At 33.4% G+C, this 26,821-nt stretch overlaps 1 protein-coding gene across 1 annotated transcript in view; it reads right to left on the bottom strand.

Annotated features, from left to right (window-relative positions):
- LOC145307596 (uncharacterized) overlaps window positions 1-19,977 on the bottom strand; it is a 30,824-nt gene extending 10,847 nt beyond the window's left edge. The window contains exons 1-18 of the mRNA XM_080150050.1: window positions 19,940-19,977; window positions 17,788-17,863; window positions 16,881-16,940; window positions 15,290-15,395; window positions 14,401-14,496; window positions 11,753-11,868; window positions 11,014-11,103; window positions 10,411-10,466; window positions 9,460-9,554; window positions 7,731-7,900; window positions 6,725-6,796; window positions 5,990-6,081; window positions 4,707-4,779; window positions 3,868-3,914; window positions 3,268-3,325; window positions 2,584-2,603; window positions 2,119-2,173; window positions 1,481-1,600 (exon numbers count right to left, since the gene is read on the bottom strand). Coding sequence (XP_080006176.1) covers window positions 1,481-1,600; window positions 2,119-2,173; window positions 2,584-2,603; window positions 3,268-3,325; window positions 3,868-3,914; window positions 4,707-4,779; window positions 5,990-6,081; window positions 6,725-6,796; window positions 7,731-7,900; window positions 9,460-9,554; window positions 10,411-10,466; window positions 11,014-11,103; window positions 11,753-11,868; window positions 14,401-14,496; window positions 15,290-15,395; window positions 16,881-16,934 — 1,320 coding nt within the window. The 5' untranslated portion in view covers window positions 16,935-16,940; window positions 17,788-17,863; window positions 19,940-19,977. The remainder of the gene's footprint in view (window positions 1-1,480; window positions 1,601-2,118; window positions 2,174-2,583; window positions 2,604-3,267; window positions 3,326-3,867; window positions 3,915-4,706; window positions 4,780-5,989; window positions 6,082-6,724; window positions 6,797-7,730; window positions 7,901-9,459; window positions 9,555-10,410; window positions 10,467-11,013; window positions 11,104-11,752; window positions 11,869-14,400; window positions 14,497-15,289; window positions 15,396-16,880; window positions 16,941-17,787; window positions 17,864-19,939) is intronic.
- Between the last annotated feature and the right edge of the window lie 6,844 nt (window positions 19,978-26,821).

Here is a 26,821-nt window from a genome sequence, read left to right as displayed (position 1 = left end):
GGATCTTTAAACAATTAAATCATTTCAATGGTGCGCCAAATCGGGGTGCGCCGAATTTCAGCTAATCACAGCGCGGCATTTCGTAAAATGCTGTGCTCTCATTGGTGGAAAGTTGGCTCACCCCGATTTGGCGCACCATTGAAATGATTTAAAGATCCAGCTCAGCAGTGTCCAATGTACATCAATATATATCGTCCATTGTCTTATCCCTTAAGATCCGTGAATTCTCTGGATACTATTCAAGAAGTTGTCTAACAACATTTTGTCTAATAACAATTTTTCATCCACAAAAATGCTTAGTTAAGTAATATGCAGTAGGACATAGAAAAAATAATTTAAATGTGTTAAATCCTTCTTTAACTCTCTCTCTCTTTAGCTAACTCTCTCCCTCTCTCTCTCTCTCTCTCTCTCTCTCTCTCTCTCTCTCTCTCTCTCTCTCTCTCTCTCTCTCTCTATCTCTCTGTCTGTCTGTCTCTCTCTCTCTCTGTGTCTCTCTCTCTCTCCCTCACTTTCACTCTTTTTATCTATTTTTATTTTAAGTTACTAGCGGTTACGCCTCTAGGGGCAGTTGAATCACAGAACCCATTTTTTAAAATTTAGATTTTTAAAAAGGTAAGAAAAAAATTCGGGAGGTGGAGGACCCGATCGGTTCAGCGGTTAGCGAGATTCTTCGGTACAACAAACAAACAAAAATCCTGTTACTTTGTAATACGGATTGTCCACGTTAGGTCTACTGTTGTTTGTCCCTTTTTTTTCTCGGCTTTTCATGTATAATACTACAACACTATTCCTGGGATCTAAAGGGATAAGACAATGGACGATTAATTAGTGCACATCCCCAATGATTATACACAAAGTTAAACTTCTGTATATTACAATTAGTGGTTGAAACGTTTGGACACTCAGCTTAATAAACCAACCAATCAATAAAGTCACCAAAGTTATTAAGCCAACGAAGAAAAAGTTACTATAAAACTTTGGGGACTAATGTAATAAACAGTCCATTGTCCCCTTCCTCCCTGATTATATACACTATATGGAAATGTTAAGAATCACCAATAAATTTATTATTACTTGGATCTTTCACCAGATTATCATGTACTCTAATAAAGAGAAACTTGTAGCTGGCTTAAATAACAACCTTCCCCCAATCCACGCCCTTTCTTCCTGGATGACTAACTAAATCAGTTTTATTAGCCCTGAGGGGCAGAAGTCCTGGTTAAACAAAAAATGTCTGTAAAATGATGCTATACATGATTTTTCAGTAAGGCTAAGAACTGGTTCTAAAATACGGGTTATCAATCGGTTTCAAAGCCATACAGATAATCTTATTTTGCTAAAATTATCCGCAATAATTTTAAAAATTGAACAAAAAAATCAAAAAAATGTGAAAATTAGAAACAAAAGCTATTCTATTACTGGGTATATGAAGCGGGGTTTCTGTAGCCTAACCCAATAGAAGAAGTAAATGCTAAACTGCCTGTGACGCCATGTATCGGGGATCATTCTTGTTACCCGCCCTGGGGTGGTGGTTCTCCCCCGACCTGGCGTGGTGGTTCTCCTTGTTGTCCTCTCTACCTACCCGTACACCTCCTCCCTCCTAGGGCAGGATACATTGATAGATTGGTTCACATATAGAAAGAAAGATTCAACCCTCCCCCCCAAAAAAACAGAAAAAATAAGCACCAACATTTAATATAAAACTTAAGCTGTTGGATTTACAGATATTAAAAAAAGGTCTGAAATAAATATGATGTATTTTTTTACAGAGTACCAGGACATTTAATTTTTATAATCAATATTCCATTAGTTCTTTTAGAAAATTGGAAAAACGCAATTTCATTTTAACTTGGAAAAAAATCATATTTCTCTTATAGCAATACAGTATGACAGAAGCAGCAAAAAATGCCTAATGAGAAATGACGTCATACAATACAAATGACCAATGATAGGCCAGCATATGTTTTACCATTGGTCAATTATAATGTACACTAGCCTATCATTGGTAATTTGTATTGTATGACGTGGTTTTATATGAGGCACTATTTGCTGTTTACAGAATGACAGATTAATGAGTTAATGGATTGACTGAAAATGGATAAATGGACAAAAGTTTACCTGATTAATATAGACATTATTCATGTTATTTCCTCCACTGCTTGTCAAATCCTCCCTGTTCAATTTTATACAATGGTGACTTGTTCTCTCATTTAACCTATATTTGTGACAACTCTTACTTCACAGAATTTTCTAATTTTCAGCATTAACAAAAGGCCCTGCTATATAGCTGCAAGATCCATGTCAGATCTATATATTAAATACATTTTATATGGGTGAGCTCGAGTTCTCCAACCATAGTGTTCCAATAATCATATTAAACTTTAATTTACAATAACAATAAGACCTCTACTCTATTTGTTTATGAAATGAATTAAGTTTTTCATATAATAATAATATGTACTCTTAATGTTAATATTATCCAGTATTGTTTACAGTTTGGTAATGATTATCTCAAAAAATCTATGTTTTTAATGGATATTAATGGCCAAATGGTTGAATTTATAGATTATACTCAGTCAAAACTTTAACTGACAAACAAAGGCCTACAAATAATCTGGAATAGTCTTAACTAAATGATAAACAGATAATAATCTGGAATAGTCATTACTAAATTATAAACAGATATTTCGCATTGCAAATAATTGGTAGAAGCTTTCCCCTGTGCATCATTGGAAATTGATTGTTCCAGATTATTCATAGATCTGATTATGTTGCTTAAACTTTGTGCCGGCATGCCATTTATATTCAGCTGTTAGGCAGCTAGTAGCCTTTATAGATTTTTATAGATAATTGTTACTAGGAACATTTCACAGTGAACTGAACTAGATCCATTTTAAAATGTACTCTTTTTATTTGTCTAATGAATTGATAACAAGTACTCTTTGTATTAATTATCTAACATAATAGTACATACTCTTTGTATCAATTCCATGTTATTATGTACTTTTTGTATCGACGTAATATTATTTCTCGTATTCATTCAAATCCGGTGGATGGGAACCGGTTCTCATCCATACGAAAAAACTATGTCTAGCTTTCTAAAAATATAAAAGTGTACAATCATATGATTAAAACCAGTTTTTTTAGCCGGTGCCTTCGGCACTTCGGGGCTAAAAACTAGTTTTAATCTTATAATTGTACATTCTATATCCGCGGAAAGCCGTTTATAATACGATGCGAGAAATAACTATTAATTCTCCATTGTACATTCCTGCTGCCACGAGAATTAGATCTAAGTTCCTCTCTGCTCGACGAGTGCTGATACCTGCGAAATACAAAGCCTTAGAAATCTTAATGTGGCAGTCAGACAGATAATAGACATAATATATAATAATTGTCATAAATCTTTGTACATTGTGTTTGCGTTGATCCTGCCTCTAGGTAACATATATAAATTTCTTTTTTATAGAAATAAATAAAGTTTTTAAAATCTATATACACAATATATCTATGCATAGATATTCTGGTCCTGTCATTGTGTTTTAATATGCTGACTGAAATAAGTATTTTAATTTTGATATCGAGATGGGCCATATGATCTATCTATCTGTCTGTCTATCTATCTATCTTTCTTTCTGTGTGTCTGTCTGTATGCCTGTCTGTCTGTCTGTCTGTCTATCTGTCTGTCTGTCTGTCTGTCTGTCTGTCTGTCTGTCTGTCTGTCTATCTATCTATCTATCTATCTATCTATCTATCTATCTATCTATCTATCTATCTATCTATCTATCTATCTATCTATCTATCTATCTATCTATCTATCTATCTATCTATCTATCTATCTATCTATCTATCTATCTATCTCTATACCTGTGTAGATATGCAAACTGCTCCGGGGTGATACAGGTACACTGAACCTAAGGTTTATACAATACATGCGCAAAAAAAATTTGCATGAAAGTCTGTGGTAAAAAAAAGCCGTTTCTTGATGTCATGCGCGGTTATACGCATTGTTGGAAGGGTGACGCAAATTTCAGATCTCAGTTTTCGCGATGTTTTTTACGTTACTTAATTGTAAATAATATAAAGATGAATTTTTCTCAAATCGCTGATATCTAAAATTTGCGTCAACCGGCCTTCCAACATTGCGTTTGACCGCGTACGACTTCATGAAACGGCATTTTATTACTGCTTACCAAATTTCGAGGAGAGGGGGAGTTTGTTTCTGTGTATAGAATACGTGGATATTGTAGTGCCCTAGTCACTGCTTTTGGCCTACCTATTCTATTTGCGTCAGGAAAACCATATACCCCATCTCTTTTTCCCGGGGGTTACTTTCCCCCTTCCCTTTCTCTTTCCCTCTACAACAAATCAATAGTAGAAATAAATATACAGATAACTACCTCCCACACTTTTTCAATGACTTATTTCGTCTGCTACTAAATTGTTTTCTTCTACTTGGCTATGTTAATATTGGGGGGGGGGGGCTTTTGATAATAATCATTTAACTAATGAAAGACTTAATGGCAATTTAAATGGGTGGGAGTTTAAATGAGTTTATATTAATGCTAGATATATAAGAGGGTGGGGAGGAAGGGGGGGGGGCGTATTTATCTCGTAACTAACTAATTCAGAACGACTAGAGGGGGGGGGGGGAGTCTACTAATATCATCTCGTAATCTGAGATCTCAAATTGTATAAAGAATTGCCTTTCTGCTGTCCTTGGTTGGAGAACTAGGGGCTGTAGTGCTCAGGGGCTTCCTCTTACTAGAACCACTGGATCTTAATAGGAATAAGTCAGGTAAACAGTTTAGTCACTGACTGACGGACGGACGGACGGGCTTATGTACGGACAGATAGATAGATAGATGAGTAGATTGATTGAAAAAGCTAAATAGATATACAACAAGGATGACAACATCCATAAAAGCGAAGCACTGAAACGGTAGGACAAACACGGACATTAACGCTTGTATAGTGCCAGAACTGAATAATTATGATATAAATGTATAGGGGTCAAAGCAAAAATGTAAGTAAATTTGTTGAAAAAAACTGCTTGATTCAAGACAATGTTTATGGACATACTTACATTTTTAGGACTTGATTATATAGTTGCTTCGCTTAGTACATTATTCTTTGTTGTCCCAAGAATCAATATACCAAAAATCAGATCAATCAGATGACTAGTTCACATAAATTTTTTTTGCTAAAAAAATCAAAAAGTCAACATGTTTAAAATGAACGTACGGACATTTTGGTAATGATTATAGAGTTGCTACGCTTTCTAAATCGTACATAACTACTAAAGTAATCACCATGCAAAATTTGAAATCGATAGGACAATTCTAAGATGCCTAAATTAATGAAAAAAGCTATCCGTGACGGACGGACGGACGTACGGACGGACCGACCCTAATTATAGAAAAGCTTTGCTTTTAAAAAGATATACTGATACAATTAAATCAAGACAAAAGTAAGTGCCGAGCTCTGGGACCTATGTATGGTGAAATTAGACATAAAACCATAATGATTCCAGGTGAAACCAAAATATTTCAGCGGTTTTTTTGAGAAAAAAAGATTTGAAAATTTTAAGTTCAATTTTCATCCCCTAGGAGTTACCGCATAATCATGACAAGAAAAGATTATTTATTTATAATTTTGAACAACTTTGTTTTTTGAAGTCTTTCATAAAACCTCTCTATATATGATTTATTTAATGATGAATTTCCGTGACCTTAGCAAAGCAACTGATAAAAATGGCCATTAATTAACTCCCTTCAGGAGTGGTTTTATGAAGAACTTTATAAAAGCAAAGTTGTTCAAAATTTTAAATAAATAAATTGTTAGATACAAAAATTAATTGAATATTGCTAGAAGCTGATAAACAGAAAGATATTAATTATCATTAATAGAATGACAGATTACTAGATAGATAGATAGAGATAGATTTAAGACATAAAAATCAAATCATTTCTAAATTAATAAAACTTACCGCTCCCCGCCATGTCCCGCCGAACCGTTGGCTGTCAGTTGTCCATTTCCGCCGCTGGCAGTTAAGCTTCGTCGGTCACCGCCGTTTCCGACCTTTAAATAGTTAGTTATCGCTTAATATTATAATATTAAAGATTAAAACCAGTATTATAGTCCCGAGATGCCGAAGGCACGTGCTAAAAAAACTGGTTTCATCGTATGATTGTACATTATTATATTCATAACTGGATCTAGTACGTTGCTAGACATAATTGTTTTATATTGATAAGAACCGGTTTTAATCCACCGGATATTAATCGGTTTAGAATGAATACGAGAAGCATAATTCTTGTATAAAAGTAACAGGATGTCTCTTAGTCTCTTTGTGTGTCTGTTGCTTTAACTGCTTATAACCTATCTTTAAAGGTATATCAAAAATATACCATGACACCAGTCGAATCATACTGCAGAGCTAAAAATAAAAATAGGTCCCAAAATAACTTTTTGTGGGATTTTAAAATTTATTTTTTACTATGAATTGAGAAAGCTTTTACAGATCATGGGGTTTTTTTTTATTTTGGGGTAAAATTCTTAGCTTTTAGAGTGTTTTGCTTCATAAATATTGTATAATAAATCGTTTAGAGTAAAATTTAGGTTTTTTGATTTCATCTATCAAAATTCATTAAAAAAATAATTTTAATAGACGTAAACAGACAAAGACGGCTTGGGGCGAAGCTACTAAAGTTTTATATAATACCTGTTGATTATTCCTATGGTCCTGGTTGTCCTGTCCAGTCTGTCCACTAGTCTGCCCAGTTGTTCCAATTCTGTAACAATCAACAAAGCTTTGATAGACAGACAGACAGATAGATAGACAGATAGACAGACAGACAGACAGTCTGTCCACTAGTCTGGCCAGTTGTTCCAATTCTGTAACAATCAACAAAGCTTTGATAGACAGACAGATTGACAGTTGGACAGAGAGAAAGCAAAATAAACAGATAGAAAAACAAATAGACAGACTGCAGACTGATAGAAAGCCAGACAGAAAGACAGACAGACAAAAAGACAGACAGAAAGATGGACTGACAGACAAAAAGACAGACAGACAGACAGACAAAAAAAACAGACAGAAAGACAGACAGAAAGATACACAGATAGACAGACAGAAGTACAGACTTAAAGATGGACTGACAGATAGATAGACAGACAGACAGACAGATAGAAAGATAGACATACATACAGACAATCAGACATACAAACAGATAAAAAGACAGACAGACTGACAGACAGACAGTCTGTCCACTAGTCTGTGCAGTTGTTCTAACCCTGTACCAATCAAAGATGGACAGACAGACAGACAGATGGACTGACAAACATACAGTTTAACAGACAGACAAACAGACATATTGGCAGACAGACAGAGAGATAGACAGGCAAACGGACAGATGGACATATGAACAGACAGATGGACAGAGAGACAAGCAGACATATAGACAGACAGACAGACAGATAGACGAACAGATTGACGGACAGACATACAAACTGATAGATGGAAAGACAGACAGACATACTGACAGATGGACATATGGACAGACAGACATACAGACAGATGGACATAAGGACAGACAGATATATGAACATATGGACAGACAGACAGATAGACAGGTAGACAGAGAGAGAGAGAGAGAGACAGATTTTGATTTAGATAGAGAAAAAAATGGGAACGAGTTTATTTTTATTGTGAAAGCTTTGGCGTCCCTATTAACACTACAGTTGCTAGCGGCTCGTGACCTCGACTCTCTCAGCATCCGCTGCCCGCGGCTCAGCTGCTGCGGCTGACCGCCGCCAGTTGTGGTAGGAGCCGCGGGATGCGAACAGGTGCACTGCGGCTCGCGGCCAGAGGTACCGCTACCGCTTCCGGTTCCACCGCCTTTACAAAAAAAGACGCTGAAAGTCGTTAAAAAAAAAATTCTGACATCATAAAAATGAGGGATAAGGAGAGGAAGAGTGTGAAAGAAAACCCCTAATGGATAATCCCTCATTTTTATGACGCCACATTGAGTGACTTTCAGCGTCTTCTTACAAAAAAATACACTGTAAATCCTTATATACAAGTAACAGGATATGTATCTGTCTGATGGTATGTACCAAAGGATCACGCTTACCACTGGATCGATAAAGTTCTCCTTTACAGTGAAGATTCTCAAGGTCCAAGAGAAAAAATAACCCCCCAAAATTACTTTTAAAAATTAAATTAAAAGCAAAGTTTCCACTAACCCCTCCCCCTTCCCTCTCATCCAAACCCCTCCTTGTAGATATATAGGAGTAGATCTACTAGAACTAGAGAAAATCTGTACATTTGTACCTGATCTTGAAGTTGATATAGGAGTAGATCTACTAGAACTAGAGAATGTCTGTACATTTGTACCTGATCTTGAAGGAGATATATGAGTAGATCTACTAGAACTATAGAATTTCTGTACATATGTACCTGATCTTGAAGTTGATATAGGAGTAGATCTACTAGAACTAGAGAATGTCTGTACATTTGTACCTGATCTTGAAGGAGATATATGAGTAGATCTACTAGAACTATAGAATTTCTGTACATATGTACCTGATCTTGAAGTATATATAGGAGTAGATCTACTGATCTAGAGAATGTCTGTACATATGTACCTAATCTTGATAGAGATATAGAAGTAGATCTACTAGAACTAGAGAATGTCTGCACATATGTACCTGATCTTGAAGGAGATATAGGAGTAGATCTACTAGAACTAGAGAATGTCTGTACATATGTACCTGATCTTGATAGAGATATAGAAGTAGATGTACTAGAACTATAGAATGTCTGTACAAATGTACCTAATCTTGATATATATGAGTAGATCTACTAGAACTAGAAATGTATGTACATATGTACCTGATCTTGAAAGAGATATAGGAGTAGATCTACTAGAAATAGAGAATGTCTGTACATATGTACCTGATCTTGAAAGAGATATATAAATAGATCTTCTCTAACTAGAGAATGTCTGTACATTTATACCTGATCTTGAAGGAGATATAAGAGTAGATCTACTAGAACAAGAGAATGTCTGTACATATATACCTGATCTTGAAGTAGAAATAGGAGTAGATCTACTAGAACTAGAGAAAGTCTGTATATATGTACCTAATCTTAATAGAGATATTTGATAAGATCTACTAGAACCAGAAAATGTCTGTACATATGTACCTGATCTTGAAGGAGATATAGGAGTAGATCTACTAGAACTAGAGAATGTCTGTACATATGTACCTGATCTTGAAGGAGATATAGGAGTAGATCTACTAGAACTAGAGAAAGTCTGTATATATGTACCTGATCTTGATAGAGATATATGAGTAGATCTACTAGAAATAGAGAATGTCTGTACATATGTACCTAATCTTGATATACATAAGTAGATCTACTAGAACTAGAGAATGTCTGTACATATGTACCTGATCTTGAAGGAGATATAGGAGTTGATCTACTAGAACTGGCCTTGACTCGAACCCGTGACATTGAGTCAGAACGTCGGCCGTCGCAACATTCTGTGGGGAATAATGATTTTTTTTCAAACAAACTGACAGATCAACTGAAAGATCACCTGACAGATCAATTATAGATCAATAAACAGATCAACTAACATTTTGACTGATAGATAAACTCAACTGACTAATTAACTGACAGATTAACTGGACAGATCAACTGACGGATCAACTTATAGATCAATAAACAGATCAACTTACAGATCAACTAACATTTTAACCTATAGATCAACTCAACTGACTAATTAACTGACAGATTAACTGGAATATCAACTATTGCATTAACTGATAGATCAACAAACAAATCAACCGAAATTTTAACTGATAGATTCACTGAAAGATTAACTGACAAATAAACTTACAGATAAACTGACAGACCAATAAACAAATCAATTGACATATAAATTGACTGATCAACTGACTGATCAACTGAATGATCAAATGACAAATCAACTGTTAGATCAACTAAAAAATAAAATGACCTATCAACTGACAGACCAATTGACAAATCAATTAACATTTTATATTATAGATCAACTTAAAGATCAACTATAAGATCAACTTACAGATTCATTGATAAATCAAATGACAGATCAACTGAAATATCAAATGAAAGATTAACTGAAAGATTAACTGAAAGATCATCTGAAAGATCAACTGATAGATCAACTGATAGATCAACTGATAGATCAACTGATAGATCAACTGATAGATTAACTGATAGATCAACTAACAAATCAACTGACAAATCAAATTACAGATTAACTGACAGATTAACTAAAAGATCAACTTATAGATCAGCCATTAGATGAACTAACTGACAGACTAACTTATCAAATGATGTAAAAACTCAAAATTCCTTTGAATTGTTTTGCATCTATAGGGGATGTAAAGTTGAGTCCCCAAGTATCATTTCTAATTTAAATAATAATTTTCTAGCATCAATGGGGTATTTTCAAAATTCATTCATTGAAGTATTATGATGTCTATCTCTGTGTGTGTGTCTGTCTGTACCAAAGAATTTCACTCAAATACTAAACTGATATGGTTCTCCTATGGAGCATTTCAAGTTTTTGGAAGGTTTATAACCAACACTCTTTCTAAAGAAAAACTTCCTGTAAAAAAATTGTTCCTACTGCTAATATGTCAGATGTGTGACAACAATTGTCAGAGTTGGTGAATGTATTGGCCCATAAACAGGCCTAACTTTAGACCTACTATAAAGGTCTGGCTCTACATTGTCATCAACTATCTCCATATTATGGGTAATGGTATAATAGTATGCTTAGAGATCTTAAGGGATAAGACAATTGACAAAAAATGTGTATACATCCTCAATAATGATCAACAAAATTGAAAAGTTCGAGAACAATAAAAGCACCTAACATGGTTATAAACCTTTGGGTACAAGTGTAAATAACAGTCCAATGTCCCTCCCTGACTGTGCTAGAAAATTACTATCCTTATTGGATCCTTCCAGTAGACAAAGCACTCGCTTGCCTGACCAATCCGGGTGCCAGGCTGGGTTAGTCTCACATCCAGGATTTTATCCACCTGAAATAATTGTTGGTGCTGTTACAGTGAGATAACAGTTGCCCCAGACTCAGATGCCCAGTAATAGAGTGAGATAACAGTTACCCCGGCTTAAGATACCCAGTAATAGTGTTACAAGTGAGATATCAGATGCCCCGGCTTCAGCTACCCAGTAATAAGGGATTTAAAAATTTCTTCCTCTATTATAAACAGTATGATTTAATTTATGCATTATAATAAAGTAACAGAATGTTATAGTTTCTGTTTGTACTAAATGATCTTGCTAGCTACTAAACCAATGTGGGTTTCCTTTATGTTGAAGCTTCTCATAGATCTTGGGCCATTTATAACTATTTTTGGGGAAGGCAACCCCATCCTCACAAGAGAAATCATCAAAAATCCCCCCAAAAAATACATAACAAGTTCCACTTCAATATTTTTTAGTAAACAGCTGGATTAAAATTTCACATGCCGCTAGTGCCTCTAGAGGCATAGCCAATAGTAATCTAATAAAGTAAATGTATCCAAACTTTTCCACCAATAATGTTATTCTACATGAGGAAAAAGTGAAAAACTTTTAGTCTATCAATATATAGTCCATGTCCATGTTTTGTCCATTCGTACAATGTCCATCCGTCTGTCTATCTGTCAGTCTGACCGTTCAACTAACCTGACTATTGTAAGCAGTGATATGAAAGACAAGCTGAGGATTGTTTGAGACACAGGCAATGTTGACTGGGACCAGATCCTCGGATATCTGCTGCCATTTCACACTTCCACTTCCTCCTAGGCAATATACAACTCACAGCATGTGCAAAAAACAACAGACAACCAACAGAAAAACAACAGACAACCAACAGACAGTTAAGAGATAACCAACAGACAACCAATAAACAACCAACATAAAACCAAACAATAAGCAATAGATAATCAACAGACAACCAACATTTAACCAAACGATAACCAACAGACAACCAACAAACAACCAACAAACAACCAACAGACAACCAACAAACAACCAACAGACAAAAAACAGACAACCAACAGACAACCATCAGGCAACTAACAGACAACTAACAGACAACCAACAGACAACCAACAGACAACCAACAGACAACCAACAGATAACCAATAGAAAATCAACAGACAAACAACCATTTGCTTGCACAACTTTTGTCCTAGTAATAAGTATGTATGTTTACAAGCCAAGGCATTCCCACTACTTTTATCAAAGTATCACGCACCAGACATAACAGCTTAAGATACCACTTTTAACGCTTCTAATAAATTTATCTATCTATCTTTCTTAACCGACGAGAAAGTCAAACATTTCTTACATTTAATTCCCATCTTAATAGCACAAAATTTATGTTTTCAAAATGTTTAATAACAAGGATGACAACATTCATAAAAGCTCTGAAATGGTAGGACAAACTAATTTTAACACTTGTAGAGTGTCAGAACTGTATAAGCAGAATATAAATGTATAAGTTGAAACAAATTGTAGGTTAATTTTTTGCAAAACTGCTTCCATACAGGATACTGTTTAAGGACATGTTTACATTTTTAGGACTTGATTATAAAGATGCTTCGCTAATGACATTGTACCTTGTTGTAATAGGAATTAATATTCCAAAATCAGATAAAAAAGATAATTATATCACATACTAATTTGTTGTCAAAAATTAAAAAAATAAACATGTTTTATATGGACGTACGTACATTCTGGTAACGATAACAGAGTTGGTACGCTTCCTTAATCATACCTTTTAACTTTTATAAGAATCATCATGCAAAGTTTGAAATCGATAGGACAATTCCAACATCTCTAAACTAACGAAAAGGACTAACTGTCCCGGACGGACGGTCCGACCGTACTTATAGAAAAGCTTAGCTATAAAAAAGGGATATATTAATAATATACATAAATTAGCGTCCTCAATCGTAAAATGATAATTAGAAATATAATTAGCGAATTAATTAACACCCAATAATTAATTATTGATAATTATGTCAAAGATCTTTAAGAATAAGTTCGATTACTGTACAGGGATCTAAAGGGATAAGACAATGGCCGATAAATTGATGTAAATCCCCAATGATGACACAAAAAATCATTTCTTCTGTATAATTAAAATTAGTGAATGAAACCTTTGAACACTAAACATTGAACCAATCAAAAGTCCTTAAAGTTGTCAAGCCAAAACTTTAGGACTAGTGTAATAAACAGCACAATGTCCCCTCCCTCTCTGAGGTGGATTCTTAAAAAAATTTTTGCCCCACTAATCGCTTAGTGGGGCAAAATTGTTTACGTGAAAAATCCACCAACATCACATTAAAAATCTACAAAAATTAAACAAAATCATAGAAGGGTTATGAACATAAGATTTTATTATTAGTTTTTGCAGATATTTTATGTGATTTTGGAGGATTTTTCACGAAAACAATTTTGCCCCATTAGGCGATAAGTGGGGCAAATTTTTTTAAAGAATCCACCTCTGGACTACTACGAGTTAGTTTTAGTAAAATTTGTAAGGACTTCCAGACAAAGGTCGTGCAATCAAATTAGTAATTTAAAAAGAATACTATATAACATAGGCCTCTAGGGGCACTTAACCCCCCACTTTCCATATTAATTTTATGAGGAAAAGTTTTTTTTTTAAAGGGAGGTATTTTTTTATTTCTCCTAGGGGAGTAGAGATTCTCCCCCTCCCCTTGGACCTATACAAAGCTTCACTATGAAGGAGAACCATATCTGTTCAGTGGTTAGATATATCTTAGGCTACAGACATACACACACATACAGAAATACATCTAGTTACTTTTAAATAATGATTAATTGTAGCAACTCTATAATTGTATAGACTATCTAAGAGACAGACAGACAAACTATTACTTTTAAGTATTGAGTAAGTGTAGCAACTCTATGATTGTCCAGATAAATAGACAGACAGACATCCTGTTACTCTATGATTGTCAAGATAACAGACAGGTAGACATCATGTTACTTTAAAATAATGAACAAGTGTAGCAACTCTATAATTGTCCAGATTCATAGAAAGACAGACACCCTGTTACTTTTAAATAATGATTTAGCGTAGTAACTCCAAAATTATCCGGATTCATAGACAAATTGACATTCTATTAATCGTAGCAACTCTATGATTGTCCATACAAACAGACAGACAGAAATCCTATTACTTTTAAATAATCATTAAACATAGCAACTCTATAATTGTCCAGATTCATAGAAAGACAGACATCCTGTTACTTTTAAATAATGATTAAGCATAGCAACTCTATAATTGTCCCTCTCACCTGTCGTCACATGGAAGACTTCAGCCCAGAGCCGGAGTAGATGTGCATCTTTTCTAGATCTAGTATTGGTTGCCCATGGGTCGTCAAATCTATATCCTAGATTAAAAGAAAGATCGATAGATATAGATCGATAGATCGATAGATAGATAGAATGATAGATTGATAGATAGATAGATTGATAGATAGATAGATAGATAGATAGATAGATAGATAGATAGATAAATAGATAGATAGATAGATAGATAGATAGATAGATAGATAGATAGATAGATAGATTGATAGATTGATAGATTGATAGATTGATAGATTGATAGATTGATAGATTGATAGATTGATAGATTGATAGATTGATAGATTGATAGATTGATAGATTGATAGATTGATAGATTGATAGATTGATAGATTGATAGATTGATAGATTGATAGATTGATAGATTGATAGATTGATAGATTGATAGATTGATAGATTGATAGATTGATAGATTGATAGATAGATAGATTGATAGATAGCTTGATTGATAGATAGATTGATAGATAGTTCGATAGATAGTTCGATAGATAGATAGATCGTTAGATAGATAGATAGATAAATTGATAGATAGATCAATAGATAATAGATGAATAGTTAGATAGATAGATCAAAAGATAGATCGGTAGATAGATTGATAAATAGATAGATTGATAGATAGATGGAGGGATAGATTGATTGATAGATAGATTGATTTATAGATAGATCAATAGATATATCGATAGAAAGGTTGAAAGATAGATTGTTAGATAGATCCATCGATAGATAGATCAATAGATAGATCGATCGATAGATGGATTGATAGATTAATCAATAGATAGATTGATAGATAGATCTATAGATAGATAGAATGATAAATACCTTTAATTTTAAGAGGTCCACATGAGCAAGAGAGCTTGTTGCCCATCTTCTGAAAAAAGTCTTTGAATGGGGATTTCTTCATTGTAATTAATCTCTTTCCAAGTCTGTTTACAATCAATCAATCAATTAGTTAGTTAGATAGTTTGATAAATAGATAGATACAGGGTGTTTTTTTTAATAAGTTAAAAGTATTGCTTAATTTTACCCACTTGCCATTGACAGAAATTAATAATCTATATCTTAATTTCTTCATTGATGTGGGACATTTTGTATAAGAAAAAAATATTTGGCGATTTTCAACAAATTCTGCCTTAAAAACCGGTTTTTCCAAAGTACCTATTTTTGAAGATTTTTTGGATCATGACTAATTTAAAGGGTTTGCAAAAATGCGTACATTTTTAAAAATCAAATAGCGTGGCTTGTGTTAATAGTAGAAAAATGTTATGCATATCGTTAGAATCGTCATAAACTCTAGTTTTTAGGTGTTTAAGAACTATTCCTGTGCGTCGTATAGTTTAGGATCTACGTGGTAAAATGTTCCAACTTACCTAAAATTTTCAACATTTCTCACATTTTCCAATGTAGCTTCTATACTACATATAGCCTGTATGTTTTACATATATTTCCAAAAACTAGAGTTTATGACAATTCTAACGGTATGCGCAACATTTTTCTACTATTAACACAAGCCGCGCAATTTGATTTTTTTTAAAAGTACGCATTTTTGCACACTCTTTAAATTAGTCATGATCCAAAAATCTTCCAAAAATAGGTACTTTGAAAAAACCGGTTTTAAGGCATAATTTGTTGAAAATCGCCAAATATTTTTTTCTCATACAAAATGTCCCACATCAATGAAGAAATTAAGATATAGATTATTAATTTCTGTCAATGGCAAGTGGGTTAAATTAAGCAATACTTTTAACTTATTAAAAAAAACACCCTGTAGATTGCTAGAGTGCTAGATTGAAAGGTAGATAGATATATTGCTAAATTGATAGATTACTAGATTGATAGACAGATTGATAGATAGAAATATAAGTAGATTTCTTTAGAGGTAGAAACAAATGATATTGATAGATATATAGATAGTTGAGAGTTAATTACAATTGAAAATATGAAGATAGATAATTAATAGATTGACTGATACATTAATAGATATTAAATAGAAATTATGTTGAGTGATTAATAGGATGAGTGATAGATTGACCAATAAATGAAAAGATTCCAGTAGACAGAAAGATCAAAAGAAAATAATAGATAATTAATCTATAGATAAATAAATAAATAGATATATGGATTGATAGATAGATAAATAGATAGATAAATAGATAGATATATAGATTGATAGATAGCAAGTGAAGGCACCAAAACTGTTACCAGATAGTACTCAATTCAGAATGTGGAGAATAAAATAAAGATTAAATATGAATTTTTCATATTTACTTAAATATTAAATATTATTTAAAGCATTTTTGCTTTCTTCAGATGTCCGTGTAAAACTAAAATAAAAAAACCCCGTTTAATTAGATATATAGATTGATAATTGATAGATTTATAATAGACAGATTGATTGATTGATGTATTTCCTATTACGAGTATCATGCTGACATGATTGTGAGTGAACCAGATGACCCCGTGCCATATCCTGCGTAGAAGCCAACAACATCAAAAGCGCCATTTTACATTTATTACATTTTTATTCCCCCGCCCGTTAGAAGGGTCAACCATGCAAAATATACACCCCTGGTTTAAGTTAAAACCTAAATAATTTACCCTTTAATTGATGGGAATTCCAAAATGTTAACTTTTAATTCTTTTACTGGGTAAGTGAGGCGGGGCTTCTGTAGGTTAACCCAATAAAGAGAATATAATAAAATTGGCCACACCAAATTAAACAAGGATTGTCTACATATGCCCACTTCACTAAATGTTCATATCAGGGATAAGACAATGTAAAGTGTATGTAATAACCAGATGCAACTTTTGAGCATACCGTGTCATAACTAAATACTTAAAAATGGTCCATGTCATATGTTTGAAAATTATAAGGGATAGGGGAATGTCTTAGCCCTAAAAAGTCGCAGTGTAGCTGATTATTATGCACAACATACAAAGATCCAAAATATTTTTTTTTTACAAAACTAGAAGATTTTGCACATAAAAAGTAACAAAGCGCACAAAAAAATCATCGATGGACAAATAGACAAAGAGAGTTATATAAAAAAAGAGAGAATATGAGATAAATAATAGAAAATCACGAAATCTTCACAGTAAATGTATGTTTTATCTCTATTATGACCAACTAACCAAAAGACAAAATAAGTTGTATATTGGATTCTGTAGGTTGAGAGGCATTTTCACCAAAAAAAATCATCAGAGAATAGCACTATTGACTAATGCAATGATGAAGTAAATTAAAGTTTATCCAAATTAACTTTTGTTTTCTTTGTAGCGAAGCTATTCTACAATTAAATGTTGTTGGCTGTACGTCCCTGGGGCGAATATGAGGATAATGGTCTGTTCAAACCGGTTTTAACCAGTTTTTTTGTTTTCTTTCTATATCTCTATAATCTGTTGAAAAATTGAATTGATTTTTAAGTAAACTACAACTAAATTACCTAAAGGGATAAGTCAATGGCCGACTAATTGATGTAAATCCCCAATTTTAATTTTAATTGATGTACATCCCCAATTTTAATACACAAAACTACCTCTTCTGTAGATTGCAATTATTGGTTGAAGCGTTTGAACACGCAACACTCAATTTGTTAAGCCAACGAATAAAAAAACTTTACTATAAAACTTCGGGGACTTGTGTAATAAACTGCCCACCCATTGTCCCCTCTCTTTCTGGTATATTACACTATAGTACCCACAGTTTTATAACATCTTTAGAGACGTCCAAGGGAGAGGAGGTGTAAAGGGTGTTTACTTCCCATATCACAACTCCCCCCTCCCATATAATAAATATTGTTTAAAATATTAATTGTTTATATTTATTGCTACGTTATTTATAGACTAGCAATTACGCCCCTAGAGGCACACTGAAGTTGGGAGAGGGGGTAGGATGGAAGTCGTACCCCCATTTTGAATTTTAAAAATAAATATTTTTTCAAATTAATATAGGGTTTGTGTACCTTTCCCATAAATAGTTTTCTCGTATTCATTCGAATCTGGTGGATAGGAACCGGTTCTCATCCATACGAAAAAACTATGTCTAGCATCGTTTTATATCCAGCTTTCTACGAATATAAAAATGTACAATCATAAGATTAAAACCAGTTTTTTTAGCCCTTGCCTTCGGCACCTCGGGGCTAAAAAAACTGGCTTTAATCTTATAATTGTACATTCTATATCCGCGGCAATCTGTTTATAATACGATGCGAGAAATAACTATTAAACCTTCCCAGAAACTATGAGAAGCTTCGCTGTAAAGGGGTAACCTTATCGGTTCAGCGGTTAGCTAGATCCTTCGATACACACAGACAGACAAAAAGACATCCTGTTACTTTATTATAAGGATTGTAGATTCGTATCTAAGCAGAGTTGGATTCTTAAAAACAATTTGCCTCACTAATCGTTTAGTGAGGCAAAATTGTTTTCGTGAAAAATCCTTCAAAATAACATAAAAAAATCTACAAAAATTTTGAAAATCATAGAAGGGTTATTCACATAAGAGTTTTTTTTTAATTTTTGCAGATTTTTTATGTGATTTTGGAGGATTTTTCACGAAAACAATTTTGCCGAAAACTCTCGATTAATTTAACCAAAAAAAAAACTACATAGTGATCTAAAGGGATAAGACAATTGCCTATAAATTGATGTACATCTCCAATGATGATACACAAAATTACCCCTTCTCTAGATTAATATTAGTGGTTGAAGCGTTTAAACACTCTACTTAATAAATAAAGTCCCCAAAGATGTTAAGCCAACGTATAAGAAAACGTTAATTATAAAACTTTAGGGACTAGTTTAATAAACAGCCCATAGTCCCCCCCCCCCCTCTCACTGGCGTATACGGCTACAAGATAAACGACCAATTCATATAAGCAGAATATTAATCTATAAGACTAAACAAAATTATATATAAATTTGTTGCAAAATTGCTTAAATACAGGATTCTGTTTAAGGATATGTAGGTTGCAAAAAAAAAGTAAAAATATGTTTTCAATGGGCTTTTTGGTAACAGTTTTGGATTTGTTACACTTTCTATTTTACTTTTCTAACCTAAATATTACAGGAATCACCATTCAAAGTTTATAATTGATAAGACAATTCCAACATGGATAAAATAACGAAAACAGCGAGCGTATGGCCGGCTGGACCCTAATTATAGAATAAGCTGCGCTTTTAAATAGGGGTATTTGCACAGAGAGAGGGGGCAATGGGCTGTTTATTACACTAGTCCCCAAAGTTTTATAATAACGTTTTCTTATCCGTTGGCTTAACGTATTTGGGGACTTTTACTCAAATTTGATTGTTTGGTTTATTACGTTCGAATGTTTCAACCATTAATTTTAATCTACAGAAGGATAAATTTTGTGCGTTATAATTGGGGATGTACATCAGTTTATCGGCCATTGTCTTAGTCCTGCGTTTATGTAAAAAAATAAGTTGTAATAATATTAAATCAATTCTAATTACCTAACAAATTTGATTTATATATAAATATTTTTCCTTCTATAAAAAAAGCCATATATAATATATATATTATTTTATTGAGCCCCCCCCCCCCCCACCAACACAAAAAATAGCTTAAAACCCTATAGGATATACGCATTCTTATATAAAAAATAAGAATCTGTGTCTGTCTGTCTGTGTGTCCTGAAAGATCTCGCTAACCGCTGAACCGATATGGTTCTCCTTCAAAGTGTAGCTTCTCAAAGGTCCCAGAAAGGTTTCTAACTATTTTTGGGGAGGGTACCATCACCCTACCAAGATAAATTGCCCCTAGAAAAAAAGACCCCCCCCCCAATTTTTAAAGGGTTTTAAACGTAAAATAAAATGTTGGGAGGTCTATTTCCTATCCTCAAGTGCCCCTAGAGGCCTCTAGGGGCGTTTCCGCTAGTATCATTAAAGTTATTTTTTGAGGGGTTTGGCTATTACAATCTAACTAACTACTGAATTGATTAAGAAGCTTTATATTGGCTGGTTTTAGGCTATATTTATATGGCTAATTTCCTGGGTTTTCGAAAAATTTGAGAAAAAAATGTTTAATTCACCATTAAAAGTATTTTCCTACTCATACTAAAACTGTTTATTTTTTCACTAAATTTTCACTTTAATTATATCATCATCTTTATAACTAAAAAAACACTAAAATCTAATATTATCTGTAAATAAATAAATAAATATAGGAAAAGGTGTTTTTATCTGGGATCTAAAGGGATAAGACAATGGCCGATAAATTGATGTACATCCCCAATAATTATACACAAAATTATTCCTTATGTAGATTGCAAAAGTTGAAAAAGTAAAACACTCAACTTAATGATCCAACCAATTAAAAATAGTCCCCAAAGTTTTTTACCAAATGAATAAGAGAACATTATTATAATACTTTGGGTACCAGTGTAATAAACAGCCGAATGTCCCCTCCCTCCCGGTTTTTTGTTAATATTGAAGCGAAACTACTCAAAAAAGTGTTTTAACTTCCAGTTAGACTGTAACTTTTTATTATTTTTAATATTTAACTAAACATTTTGCTCTGTAAAAATAATTATTTCCCAAAAAATATTACGCCACAAAAAAATTATCCTTTTCATTAAATCAAAATATCACTTTTTATACATTTTTTTTCTTCACATAATAACATTATAATAAAATGTATTATTTTATCTTTAACAGAGTTACATACAATAGCCTTATCCACTAGAGGCAAATCTCACTCTCTCTCTCTCTCTCTCTCCCTCCCTCCCTCACTCTCCATCTCCCTCTACATATATATCTCTCTCTCTTTGATATATCTCCCTGGGATGAAGGGCCTCCGTTTACCTCCCTCTCTCCCTCACCTACTCCCTCCTCCCTCTCTCATTCTCTAAGATAAATTTGTGGGAGGAGGGGGGGGGAGTTTGGTGTAAGAAAAGGGGGGTCTATTATGGGAGAGGCTGTAACAGAGGCTTTTTTGGTGTTCACAAAAAACTGTAAATTTTTGGCTTTAGCCATTTTTTAATATCACATCTTTTCATATTATTATGCAGGAATCTAAAGGGATAAGACTATGGCTGATAAATTAATGGTGATACACAAAATTGCCCCCTTCTGTAGATTACAATTAGTGGTTGAAACATTTAATAAACCAATCAATCAAAATTCAACAAAAGTTCCCAAAGTTGTTGATGCAACACACTAGGAAATGTTATTTTAAATCTTTGGGGACTAGAGCAATGAATACCCCAAAATTACCTCACCCCCTGATACCTTCCAGTTATCTATCTTACCTAACCATTAACTAACAGAAATACAGAAGCTGGGGGGGGGGGGGGTAAATACCCAACCCCCTTTTTTGGCTTTCATTTTAACTTTTTCTGACAATTTTTTTTTTGATCCATTAATCCTGGCGGCATTAGGAGCCATTCAAAATCCAGGTAAATATCTAAAGTTGATTTAAAAAATTATGAAACACATTTGTATGTCACCTCTCCCCTAGACACTGGTTGCCGGAAGGAAAAAGCAGTTTTTTTAAACAGGCTCTCTGAGATTATTACAGATTCTAATATATACATATATAGACTAATGAAAAATGCAAAAAACGAAATCAAAAGCGTTCCTTCTTGGGAGAAAATCCTGGAAAAAGATTTTAGCTATATTTAACCTAAAATTCTCATTGGCAAGCCTGCAAAAAATATACATATATTTTAAACATGTTATTACTCAGCACCCAGAAGTGGTAGAAAAATGCTACGCATACCATTGGAAAGCTTATAACCTCTAGTTTTCATATTAGTATATAATGTTTTTGTACTATTATTAGTTTTTGAGCTATCCTCTGAAGTATACACAAGTTTTAAAAATGCAGTTTTTTCTTGAATTTCAAGTTTGATACTTTTAATTTTAGCTTAATTAAAAGTTGCCTTTGAAATGTGTATAGTTTATAGAAAACCAAGGAGGAAGGGGGAAAATTTACACACTTATAGGCAATGAAATTCAGTATAAAATTTTGCTTTGTATGTTTTTGTGCTTTTTGTCACAGTCATTAACCTGATTCTTTTTGTAAAATCTCTTATATTATTAAATATACCAGTAAACCTTATGTTTGGCATTTTCCTTCAAGGGGTTAGTGGGGTAGAACTGCCCTTAAAACTATTAAAACTTTAAGTTCTGGGCTTATTCTTTTAGATATCAAGCTTTTTTTTGCATAATTGAGCCAAGTAGCCATAATTATTTTATTTTGGCACTTTTCTATTTGGGGCTAGTGGGGTAGAACACTCCCCAAAACACTAAAATTTTAGCCTTTAATGTAAACTTTTAATGTAAATTTTTTCACATAATTGAGCTAAGTGGCAATTAAAGATTTCATTTTAACACTCTCTTTATAGGGACTAGTGGGGTGAAAGACCCCCCAATAATTAGGTTATAATGGGGGGGGGGGAGTTTATACACTTATAGGAACTTATATAGATGTTTGGGCTTGTTGTTATAGTTATCAACCTGATTATTTTTGTAAAATATCTTATATGATTAGATATACCAGTAAGCCTTAAGTTTTGGCACTTTCCTTCTAGGTTTTAGGGGCTTGTGGAGTCTGCCCCCAAAACAACTAAAACTTTAAGTTCTGGGCTTAAATTTAAAAATATTAGGCTGATGTTGTTAATGAAAACTTTTTTTCAAATAACTGAACTAAATAATTATTAGATTTCAATTAGGCACTTTCTTTCAAGGACTAAATTATTTTTTCCTAATTTGTGAAATATGTTTTTATTAAAGTTCCACATGATATCTTTGAAAATAAGTTAAAAACTAATAATTTTTGTATTTAGAGTTTTACCCCACTAGACTCTGGAAGGAATTGAAATCTGAAATAGCTAATAATTCAATTATGTGAAATATGTTTATATTAAAAAAAACTAGTTTGATATCTTCAAATAATCACATAGCTTATAATTTTTCATTTTTGTGTTTTAGAGGCTTTTTTACCCCACAAGCCCCTAAAATTTTTTAAAGTTTTACAGATAGATCTAATCATATAAGAAAATTCTAAATTAGAATCATAAAATAACTATAACAACAAGTCTAAAAAGCCAGGGCAAAATCTAGATATTAATGTTTTAGGGAGTGTTTTACTCCACTCGCCCCGAGAAGGAAAGTGCCAAAATGAGAATAAGTTTTACATTTTTTAAAAATCATCTTGATATCTTTAAAAAAAGGCTCATAACTTATAGTTTTAGTGTTTTGGGGGATGTTATAACCTTCTAGCCCCAAGAAGGAAAGTACCAAAATGAAATCTTTAGTTATTACTTAGCTTAATTCTGTAAAAAAAGTTTACATTAAAAAAATAAGCTTGATATCTCCAAAAATAAGCTCAGACTTTAGATTTTAGTGTTTTGGGGGCTGTTTTACCCCAATAGCACCTAGAAGGAAAGTGCCAAAATTCAATTTTCAAAGATTTGCTGGTAGATTATATCATATAAGAGATTTTACAAAAAGAATCAGGTTAATGACTATAACAAAAAGCACAAAAACATACAAGGCAAAATTTATACTGAATTTCATTGCCTATAAGTGTATAAATTTCCCCCCTTCCTCCTTGGTTCTTACTACAAACTATACACATTTCAAAGACAATTTTTAATTAAGCTAAAATTAAAAGTACCCAAAATATACAAATATATCCATATAAATTAATAATGTTTTATTATATTATATATTATCATATTTTTTTTATTATAAGATTTTTGAAAGGTTTGTGTAACAGGTATCAAACTTAAAATTCTAAGGAAAAATGCAATTTTAAAACTTGTGTATACTTTAGAGGATAGCTCAAAAAGTAATAATAGTACAAAAACATTTTATACCAATAGGAAAAATAGACGTTATCAGCTTTCCAATGGTATGCATAGCATTTTTCTACCACTTCTAGGTGCTGAGCAATGACATGTTTAAAATGTCTGTATATTTTTGCCAATGTGAATTTTAGGTTAAAAATAGCTAAAATCTTTTTCCCGGATCCTAAGAAGGAACGCTTTTGATTTCGTTTTTTGCATTATTCATTAGTCTATATATGTATATATCAGAATCTGTAATAATCTCAGAGAGCCTGTTTCAAAAAACTGCTTTTTCCTTCTGGCGACTAGTGCTAGAATAGAATAATTTTAAGAGCTAACACTACCCCCCCCCCCCCCCCAAACAATCGACCATGGCTCAACACATCTGCTCATATGTGAGAGGTTCAAACTGAAAATGGTTCCTACTGCTGCTATGTTTGATGCGTGACATAAATATTTAGAGTAGGGAGAAAGCCTTGACCCATAAAAAGGCGCAATTAATTACCATGCACTGTTAGGACTTCTCGGACAAAGGTCCTGCAATCAAAGGGGTGATTGTCTGTTTGATGTTACTTAACCTAATATCCTTAATTGGGTGTTAGAATATCGCATTACACGGCGATGATGCTTTGGTTTCTCTAGATTATCTATAAGACAAAGTAGAATGATGTCTGTCCGTCCGTCCATCTATCCCTTAAGATCTCGGTAACCACTGAACCGAGCGGATTCTACTCTTCACGGAATATACCAACTGGTCCTGTGGTGTTTTTATGCTATTATGTTGAAGTATGGGACACCCCCAACCCCCTCAAAAAAAAATCCCCCACCCCAAATTTTTACGAATTTTGTGAATTCGCCATTTATTCGTGAAAATTTGCGATCCATTCACATTTTTTTTTCTGCTGGGTAGGTAATAGAAGATGTGAAGAATACACTTTTTTTGGGGCAAAGTCCCTAGAGGCTAGGGGCGAAACCGCTGGTAACTTAAAAACCAAAGGAGAATCCCGCCCCTACCATGTAAAGTAAGGTAAGATAACCCCAAAATATCTAACCAATCTAATGCTAAACTATTTTTTTCGCGGTTTTTACAGTTAGATACAGTTCTCCAAATAAGTAAGAAGATCAATGGAGGGGGGGGGGGGGGAGGGACATTATTGTAAAATTAATCTTCAATCCTTACATCCTCTCCCTAATTTTATCAAAAGCTACTAAAGGCATATTTTTTTGATTATTTTATCATCCATTGTCTTAGTCCATTATCCCTGTAAGGAGGAGGAAATTTTGGGGGTGGGGGCGTTTTTTAGGGGGATGAATGTTTAGGTAAAGATGCTAAGTAGAACCCTCCCCCCGCGGGGCTCTTTCCTCCCCCCCTTCCGAGGGGATCTGTACTCCACCCTGCAGTCAGCCATCAGCTGGGCTAAAGCTGCCTTACACAGACTTACACACACACACCCACACACACACACACACACCCACACACACACACACACACACACACACACACACACATAAACTCTAGCAAACCCACCCTGTCAAACCTTTACCCATTATGTGGATACACCTTATGTTCTTCTATGTTCATATGATAACAGCATGAAATTCTGACAGGCTAAAAACACACACACACACACACAGACATACATACACACACAAACAAACAAACATATACAAAGTCTATTACTTAAAAATAAAAATAAAAACAGCTTCTTATAATTCCTGATAGGAGAATGAAATGAATTTTAGTAGCAAAGCTACTCTAAAATCAAAAGGTCCCTTTGGATGTATGTCCAACTGTCTGAAACATTTTGGGAGAAACATAATTTTCTTATCTCTTATTTAAGATAGACGGATGGAGATTATCTATACCACAGTTTATTTATTTTTTCAAATTTTTTGTTAAAGGATTAACTATCTTCTTATAAATGATAAAATAGTTGATTAGATATATTGATAGATTGATATATATATGTAGATATTTAGATGGATGGATAGAAAGATAGAAAAAAAGATAGATAGATATATAGATTGATAGATAGATACTGGTTATTGTTATTTTGGTGACAGTTGTCCTTGTAAAATAAAATATTTAAGGCTTGAACTCTTATCCTCTAAGTATGAGTGTCTGTATTTATTTGTTTGTGTGTGTGTGTGTGTGTGTGTGTGTGTATGTTAGTGTGTGTGTGTGTGTGTGTGTGTGTGTGTGTGTGTGTGTGTGTGGGTGTGGGTGTGTGTGTGTGTGTGTGTGAGTGTGTGTGTGTGTGTGTCTTGTACAATATTTTCTCTTATAATGATAGATAGAGATATATGTAGAGAAAGAGAAAGAGATAGATAGAAAGAAAGAGAGAGAGAGAGAATGAGAGAGAGAGATAAGGAGATAAAGAGGGAGAGATAAGGAGATAAAAAGAGAAAGAGAGAGGCAAAAATAAGAAAAAAATAATGGTGAACAAAAAAAATGAGAAAGGAAAAAAACCTTGATGAACAAACGCACAAGGTGAGTTAAAGAACGGATGTTTAGATGTCATCCTTATAATAAAATAAGGAT

The sequence above is a fragment of the Acartia tonsa genome, chromosome 15 (genome assembly GCF_053477335.1).
Source record: "Acartia tonsa isolate MP-2025a chromosome 15, ASM5347733v1, whole genome shotgun sequence".
Classification (NCBI taxonomy): Eukaryota; Metazoa; Arthropoda; class Copepoda; order Calanoida; family Acartiidae; genus Acartia; species Acartia tonsa.
The sequence above is the reverse complement of the archived record's forward strand: the minus strand, read 5'-3'. Positions and strand labels throughout refer to the sequence as shown.